The 9,525-nt window shown below is 36.2% G+C and overlaps 1 protein-coding gene across 1 annotated transcript; it reads left to right on the top strand.

Annotated features, from left to right (window-relative positions):
* The first annotated feature begins 341 nt into the window (after nucleotides 1-341).
* snx24 (sorting nexin 24) lies at nucleotides 342-9,525 on the top strand. Its single transcript, XM_088355549.1, has 7 exons — nucleotides 342-627; nucleotides 1,250-1,333; nucleotides 2,074-2,178; nucleotides 5,779-5,873; nucleotides 5,997-6,026; nucleotides 6,100-6,164; nucleotides 8,637-9,525. Exons 1-7 carry the CDS (start codon nucleotides 559-561, stop codon nucleotides 8,705-8,707), a joined length of 519 nt encoding a protein of 172 aa, XP_088211675.1. The 5' UTR covers nucleotides 342-558; the 3' UTR covers nucleotides 8,708-9,525.

Genomic DNA, 9,525 nt, shown 5'->3' with positions numbered 1-9,525 from the left:
TAGATACATTGAAAGACAAATGTAATGCTTTTAGTCATATTTTATGATGTACAGTAGATGAAAAGGCAGTGTTACTCAAGACTAACTATGCTCAACCGCCACTAGAGGGCGCTAACGTTGCTAAAAAAAACAACCATCCTGAATGTTTGATGTCTACTTCGAATCGACATTGCGTCCTTCTAGCCTTCTCCGACGTTATTTTTGTTGAACAGACACAATGTTATATTATGAGAATACGTATTTCAATTTAATGACTCATACAATCTATTGCTGGTTCATTTCAATAACTCATGGTATTCAAGATCAGTCAACGATGCCTTCTGAAGTGCCCGGATGAGTCACCCGACAAGCAATGCATTGTGGGATATGTTTCATTTTTATGTCTAATCCCCGCGCCATGTCTTCTAGGTAGGACACAAACATACACCGGTATACTAATGCGTCGTTTTAGCTTCCTAGCTGCTAAATTGGGCACAACGCTAAACCTTGTGCGCCTGTGTGTACACTAAATGCACGATTGTGAGAGGAGTGGTTTTACGTCGTACTCTTGCTGTTGTAATGCATCCTATCAGCATATCGATTCCATCTTTTCGTTTAGAAAACAACTACACGGAGAGGGGCTATACGGTGAGTTTTAATCTACTTTGTGTTGTGGATTTGATTCAGTAAAAGCTCTGTGATCTGCATTTTCTTTCTCCTATTTAACAACGTAACATCAATTTTATGTGGAAATCTGGAGCACTCCTGGCAAACGTTAATTTGCAGGAAAACTACATTTCCCAAAATGCACCATCATTTATTTAAATGCCAACAGTTTACTCCAAAATGGGTGACATTATCTTCTTTTTGGTGTTAAAAATATGTTTGTTGGGCTGAGTCTCTTGTTTTATAGACAAGTATTATGTGTTTTGTGTGTTATTAATGCAAGCATTTCTTATTATTACTAAAAATTTGAAAGGCAGCAGAATCTAATACTTGTTTTTATTGAACAAAACCCCATTTTTTAATTGTAAATTTATTCAGTAAAATACACAGGTGTTTTCACTTATGCACATTTTATATGTTCATTACGATCTAATAACCTCCTTTGCACATGTATCATGGAAGAGTGGGATTGACAAGAGGAAGTTAAACCGTCCTAGCCACACGCTTCCCCCTAAAAATGAATGGCACATCATCTTTCATTGCAGTCTGACTAAGGTCCTCTTTTTATTTTTATTTATTTTTGATTATGGTCATACTATTTCAGGTGTTTCGAATCGATGTTCTGGCAAGTGGAAGGCAACATGCTGTTGAGAAACGCTACAGTGAATTCCATTCCTTGCATAAAATGGTGAGATTCGAATCACACGTTTCCTATGCGAGTTGATGTCATCAAGCAGTGTAAAACATTGGTCTCATAGTATTTGGGTGGCACTCATGTCGTTTTTTTTTTTAACAGTAGGCTAATCGAAGATCCATAAAGGATGACAGAATCGGTTAGAAATATGATAAAGCTGACTGTGCATACCATGTTTGGATTTACACTCACAATCCACAATTTCTTTATCCGATCCTTTTTCATGGATGTTAAGATAAATTAACTTTCTAAATTTCCCAAAAGTGTAAATGTGAGAATGCGTGGTCTTTGTTTCTACTGCATGTACTCTGCAGTTGGCCATGCTGAGATGAACTGAGCCTGTTTTCCAGAGTCAGGAGGTGCAGAGGAAATATCAGCCGCAAAAAAATAACCTGTTCATCAGTTTGTTTGCAATCTCAGCCATAAGTACTTCCGCTTCCCATTTTTTTATTCTTAACTGGGCCTCATGACAGAATGCTTTGTGTTCTCTTAAGGTCATCTATTTGCATAATTTTTACCCCTTTGCTTAGTTAGAAACCTAATTGATTCATTAGGTGTTTACTTGTATGATAACTTTATATACTGAGCTTGTTACAAATGGGTGTTAACCGGCAAAGGAAGAGAAAAAAAATAAAATGAGCTGTTCAATTTGTACTGTATCACATTAAATGTGGTGGGATTTGCTGACTTTGTTTCTGTAATTTGTTTTGTTTTATTCTTTTACCAAAATCCAGTTGAAGAAGAGCATAAAACCACCGGAGATCCCATCCAAGCATGTGAGGAACTGGGTTCCCAAAGTGCTGGAGCAGAGAAGGCATGGGCTGGAGCTTTATCTGCAGGTATTTGCTCGCATTACAACTGCTTGTCTGGTATTTTGTCTTTGCAACTGTACTTGTGAAATGAATGAAACTCTGAAATAAGCTCTTCCGAGTGCCTGTTATGATAGTACTAACTTTCTGCACTGTGTCAAGATTAAAATTCTAAACCGGGTTCACAAGAATGATTACCAAGAGATTGCTTGAAAAATGCTACTTAACCAACTCAAAGTACATTATAAATTTATGGTGCTGTACAGGGTTGTGTGGCACTGAGTTCTAAAATTTTGGCGAGAGGTCGGGCCAGGAGGAAAAAGTATTTATTTTATTTTACGCATCTGCGGATACAGTGTTTTGATCGATACATGTCATGAAATTGGTTTTGAAACGGAAAGAATGGACACAAAATGATGCGGCCTTTTTTTAAGCACTATACAGACGCTGTCCTATTTACGAACGGGATAGGTTCGTAAGTTGAATTTGTTCGTAAGTTGCTTCAATGCTATATTTTGTATGTTTAAGGCTTGTACAAGTAACCTGTATTGTTTTGTACTAAAAATAAACTTTTCATAAAACAATATGCTCTGTAAAGATGAATAAATTTGATTTTAACTTACATTTGGAAGATGCACCTCAAGAGGTGGTAAAAAGTGGCCGAAAAAAAGCGATCCAACCATTTTCTCAACCGCATCAAGCTGCCTTATTCCATTTTCATTTCAAAAGGAACAGCTTCTTTACACTTTACACCAACCATATTAAATGGATGCATGAGATATTGAACACTAAAAATGTCAAAGTTCTTAACACGCTGGATACAGTATAATATGTTTACACACGAACTAGAAAGAGGAAGCCGGATTTCTTCTTCGGGGTGAATGCCAGGTGAGCTCTCACAGTGCCACACGCCGGAAGTGGCGGAAAGAATCACTACAGTACTGTCTTCTACTCGGAAAAAGCTGCACAATACAAAATCTAACTTACAGCAATGTCCAAGTATTTTTCGACATCCCGAAAAAAATGTTCGTCAGTAGGGGAGTGTCTGTATTTGGAAAAATGCTTTGATCTCAAAAAGCAAAATGGCAAGGAAGTGTTTTTTATTGCTCAACATTCTCTTTTTGTAGCAAAACCCTTTTTTTTTGTTTTCTAGTTAAATAATATGTATACAATTATAAATCCATTTGCGAAATACAGGAAAATATAGCCATGCTATTATATCACCATTGTTTGATAAAGTTTGATAATGACTTATTTGATTATTGAATACAATTTCCTCAGATACGCCTTGCCTCTGTGCATTGAGCCATCAAGAATTATTTATTTTACATCGTCCATGCAAGTGATTCGGATATTGTTACTAAAAATAGAATGTAGGTGTCTTGTGTGTGGAAAGATGTGTTCGGATGTGGTCAGCAATATCTTTGGCTGATAAATTATTGTTCAAATAATATACTAATACAGCTGAATGTGTTACCCAAGCCCTCATTTTAACACGCATGAGTTATTTGAAGACCTCCCAAAGCGTTTTACAATGTGCTTCACACTTACCCATTTACACACACATTCACACACCAATAGATAGATAGATAGATAGATAGATACTTTATTCATCCCCTAAGGGAAATTCACATTTCCAGCAGCATCCCTGAGCTGAGAACAGTACAATAATAAAGCCAAAAGAATACAATATACAAATACCCAGTGTGACGTGCAAATGCCCACTGTAGCGTGTTATATAGAGTAACTAAATAGTGCTACACAGAATACATATTGCAGTAAGATTCGGTAATATCCAATGTAGGTGGTGTGGTTTAATGTGGGCCTTTACTCTGCCGGGTGGAGTTAAAGAGCCTCATGGCATGAGGAAGAAAAGATCTCAATAGCGGCCATGAAGCCATGCAAGGCGCCTACCTGACTTGAAAAGCACTATATAAATGCAGACCATTTACCATTTAAGGTTTAAAAAAAAACTGCATTATACACAAATAGTTACGATAATTACCAATCCTTTAAAACGTCTTTGAAGTTATGTGCATAGCAGCCGCTGATAACGTCACGATCGTTTCATCACCTCTCCAATCTTGTCAGTGCAGTATCCATTTTTCTTTTCTTCATTTTTAATGAAAGGCTTGAATGTCAACTTGAAACAGATTGAAAATTAAAACTAAAAAGAGAAGCTTTGAAGGTACTTTTCTGTTTCATGCACGGATGCCTCACTGTAGTTCTGGTCACCAATCGTGCAGCTGGGAACTGATAGTGTGCTGTACAATTTTCAACTTGGTTTTAAGGAATTCCAGCAATAGGTAAAGAAAATATTTGTAGTACCGTATTTTCCGCACTATAAGGCGCACCTAAAAGCCTTTCTTTTTTTCAAAAGCTGACCGTGCGCCTTATAATACAGTGCGCCTTATATATGGATCAATATTAAGTCGCAAAGTCTTGCAACTAAGGCAAGCAGCCGCCGACTAGATTTTCCCCCGAAGGTGAAGTAGTCCGCGGTGTATGCTGGGATTTATATACCGGCGTTTCATTTCCTAACCAATGTGTCAATCATCATTTGAATCAGTCACTATTGGCTAAGTTATTCGGAGGTAAAGGGGGCGGATCCTTTTTAATCATTTACAGGCTCGCATAGGCTAAAGGGGCGAAACAAAGCCTGCAATTGGCCGAAAAAGATGAATGTGAATCACACGATGGGTTGCACTACGGCATAGAGAAAACATTTTTTACTATTCTGTATTTGTAAATATTTTACTCTCCTGGATTTACTACACTCAAAGGGCTGCACAGACTATTATTACACCACCGCCTGATCTAAAACCTACATGAGGGCAAGGAAAAACTCAAAATGAGGAAAGTTAAGAAACCTTGAGAAAGGACCGCACATGAGGTAATCCCCCTTCCAGGATGACCAGGCTCCAATGGTTAATGCAATAACAAATAATAAACAGATATTGTCAACACGAACTATAGGTCATTCATGAGCTATAGAATAGAATTGTGTTTTAAGCCTAGATTTAAACAGTTCCACTGAGGTTGCAGATCGAGGGCATATTTTAACATATTTTTACTATTTCCTTTAAAGTTTCAGAAGCCCATTGGTCCGTAGTCTCCCCAGTTTTGGTGTGCTTACACTGCTTAGTAAAATACAGTCACATAAAAATCAAAGGGACCATTGCAATTTTATAATCATTTGCCCCTTTGAAGAAAAAGTTTGGACACCAACGCTGAAGCAGTAAAAGTTGCAGACAGTCAAAGGAAAGTAAACAAAAGTAGTAGTTAAGTCATGGAAACTACTGTGTGATGTATTTTGTTTCTTTGTGGCAAGTAGTCTCTAAGCCAGCTCATTGGTTTAAAATGCAGAATCCACCAAAAGCATCTTTAGTTTACAACATTAAAAGGTGCAGTACCCAAAAATATGTGCCATGATTCTACACCCCTGATTTATTACGAGTAAGTCATTTTGTTGTGAAATTTGGCAGATGATCTTACTTTGACTGCTCTTATTTTACAGATTTTTATTCTTCCAAAAAATGAGCGATCAAAATAGATTTTGACCATCTAGGATTGCCACGCAGTGTAACAAAGCTGTGTGTTTTTTTTCTCCCGTTTTCTTCGTCTTGCCAGACTATAATTATGGAGAATGAGGTTCTTCCAAAAATATTCCTGGACTTCCTCAATATCCGCCATTTCCCTTCCTTGCCAAAGACTGAAAGCTGCGGGTGAGTTGAAACTCAATTCAGACTCTCCCCAAAATGCACCCTCTTTTTCTTTGTCTATGTGCATGAGATAATTGAGGACTGAAAGTGCTCTTTGCCTTCCCATTTATTTTTGCACTCCTTAAGGTCTTTCGATACAGACTCAACGGAATCGAGGTGAGTTTAATCTCATTGAGAATATTACAGCAGTTGATCACGCTAAGTCAATTTAAAAATATTTTATTTTCAGTAAACTCTCGCATCAGCCCATTTTGGTGTTTCTGAACGACCCATACCTGCTGCCGGATGCTCACGGTGAGTTCAGGGGAGATTTAAAAAAAAATGTATTTTTAAAACAAGCATCTATACTTAAATAATTTAAAGGGACAGTGTGTATTATTTGACAACTAGATGTTGTGTATTGTGTAGTGCACTGGAATACGATTACTAAGAAGCAGAAGAAAAAAATACAAACTATGAATATTCAAAGTGAACAAACCGCACAATTTTTTTAACCAGCCTTTTTCAAGGTTTTAGTTTTTGGGGAGTACCCGTAGTAGTAAAATGGCAGACAATCATGTCATCTTCCTCTAGGTGAGGCTCATGGTATGTAAAATAAAAGCAAATTTGTTTTTATAATTGTTCATGTATTTTTGCTTATTGTTTAAATCAATGTCGTGTTTTTTTTAATGGTTTCAAGTGTTTTTACCACGGGGCAGCACGAAATGATACACTGTCCCTTTAAAATCGATGTTTAAATTACACTTCAATATTCAAATTCGTAAGTTGAAAATTGCATATTCTGAAGGTTCACTCTTAAAAACATTTGGTTGATAAAAAATCATTTAGTTCAGCAGTGGAAATATTCAAAACTTGGTTTGATTTCTCAAAAATTGGGTAATTTTAACAATCGACACAAGAATAAAGAGTGGTTTCAGATGAAAACAAATTTGGGTAGTTTTGTTTTAAACTTTACTTTTTTTCCCAAAATCGGGGTAATATTGTACAAAATATTCCCCCAAATCTGGGTCATTTGGTTTGTTTGAAACAAGATTCAAAGTTTTATGTTAATAACAATCACCCTGATTTCTTTTTTTTCCTTAATTTTGATTGTTTTGTTTTTACTGAAACGTTGGTTAATGGTTAGGTTTGCCACCTTTCAAATCAAGTCACATTTGAGTGGCAATTTATAGCCTGAAATGTGCTTTACAAATAAATGTTATTTGATTTGATTCAATTGAATAGCCATTAATCATAGAAAGTACCAAAGAGCACCTGAAAGAATAGTATATGGACAGTATATTACCCAAAAAAGGTTGAGAACTGTCTTAAGTGATAGATGTTCCAGACCCATCAAATACGAAGAATCTTTTGGAGTCTACTTTGACAGCTTAGAGCAAATTATAAAATATATACAGACGATGCCTTACTTACGGACGATTGTTCGTAAGTTGAATTTGTTCGTCAGTTGCTTCAGTGCTATATTTTGTATGTTTAAGGTTTGTATAAATATGTTTAAGGCTTGTATAAGTAACCTGTGTTGTTTTGTACTAAAATGAATCATGTAATAAAATAATATGCTCTATAAAGTTTAACTTACTTTTGGAAGATGTGCTTCAAGAGTTAGGCGGCTTCCTCCTCCGTGGTAAAAAGTGGCCAAAAAAAAGTGTTCCGACCATTTGCTCAACCGCATCACTTTCTTATTCCACTTTCATTTCAAAAGAAATGGCTCGCCTCTTTACACCAACAATATTGCATGGATGCACGAGATATTAAATAATAAAAATGTCAAAGTTCTGGAGATACAGTATCGAATTTTTACACACGAACTAGGATGAGGAAGCCGGATTTCTTCTTTGGGGTGGATGCTGGGTGAGCTCTCGGCGCCACACGCCGGTAGTGGCGGAAAGAAGCACTACAGTACGGCCCTCTACTCGGAAAAAGGTGCACGCAATACAAAATCTAACTTACAGCAATGTCTGGATATTTATCGACACCCCGAAAAAAAAATTGTACCTACCGTTTTTCGCAAGTTGAATGTCCGTAAGTAGGGGAGCGTCTGTATTTTCGAAGAAAATTACAAAAATTGACAAAATAAAACAATGTTCATTTTTACTACACTAGATGGCGCTTTTGGTCTAAGTACAAATTCTAATTCAATACCTTTTGAGTGCATCTTTATACAAAGAGTGCCATCTAAGGAATCATTTTTACGAGTGCTTTATGAAACTTCAGTTACTACCAAGTATTTACATTTTAATCACTAAATCTGTTGATTCTCACAAATAATAAACAATATATTCATACCAAATGTGTACAATGTAATTATTATGATTGTTACTTTGTTTTCTACAGTTTTTTTAAGCGATAACATATTATCTAAGAACCACTTTCAACCTAAAAACGGCACTCTCAAATCTTACAAGGACTTCTTTTTCAAAATCTGAATATTTTCTTTATCCATTCTGAAATACCAGTTTCAATATTTGATGTTCTTGCACATGTGGATAATTTCAGGCGAAGGGGTTTGTTTTATTTATTGCTTTTTTCATCATTAAAAAGGTAAATGAAGCTAAAACCTGCACACCCGTTTTGTTTGTTTTTATCCTTCATTTTCATCATGTTGAGGTTTTTGAGTTTTTCCTTGCCCTTATGTGGGTTTTAGATCAAGGGATGTTGTAATAATAGTCTATAGTTTGCTATACTGTAGTCTGTGCATATCTTTGAGACTCTTCTTGTGATCAAGGGCTATACAAATAGACTTGACTGTACTTTTATGGTTTTCAGACGCATTTGCAAACGCTGTAATTGAAGGCGTGATCCATGGAGTCTTCTACGCTGATTTCCAACCCAGGTAGAGAACGAGAAAAAGCATTTTTTGTTCTTGGACTTTAATCTCAGCATAGTTTGTGAAGCGTTTGCATCAGATAAATGAAGTTAATCAAGACATTTTATTGACTCAAGTAGCAAAATAGTCCTTTGCCTTCTTGTTATCATGTTGTATACTGTGAAACTTGTATTAATAATCAGCAAATATTGAAGAGAGTAGTGAATCATGAGATTTGTTCACCAGTGATAAAAAAGGAGAAGCTATGTTATGAGGAGCCACAGAAGAAATGAGGCTTTGAAAGCCTTCTGGTTAAAGAAATATGTGGTGCAGGGTGGTGCTGCTTTGAAATACTAGCACCCCAGGTCACAGAGTTTGCTTTTAAGGGACATTTGGTTCATTTTACTGAACTTATTCTTGTTTAATTTTCTACATGCACTAATGAGATTATTTTTCCTCACACACAGTAGTCTTATTACTACTTAACCATTATTTCTTGAAGGCCAGTATGTGACACTAGAACCAGCAATGTCCTAAAAGGGATGCAAATAATGAAGTGAAAGTTTAAATTTTGTGCAATATTTAACGAAACACTTTGTGATGTGTGCATCTTTAAAAAACTACCGCAACGTGTTAATAGAACATCCTGAGCATTGTCTACGTTGTGAACTTGATTCTGTGAATTGATGTGTACGTTTCAACAGCAGGTTTGAAAGACCTCTCCTTTTTGATGTACTGAATCCTCTTTGAAATTTGTCTCTCACTCACATGTATAATTGCACTGTTTGCAATCTCATGTCCTGATGTGTCACACACTCATTAATGATTAAAGCCATAATGTTACTGACA

Source organism: Urocampus carinirostris, chromosome 16 (genome assembly GCF_059441175.1).
Source record: "Urocampus carinirostris isolate Australia breed hairy pipefish chromosome 16, RoL_Ucar_1.0, whole genome shotgun sequence".
In the NCBI taxonomy this organism is placed as follows: domain Eukaryota; kingdom Metazoa; phylum Chordata; class Actinopteri; order Syngnathiformes; family Syngnathidae; genus Urocampus; species Urocampus carinirostris.
Note: the sequence above shows the minus strand (reverse complement) of the source record. Positions and strands in the feature narration are given on the sequence as shown.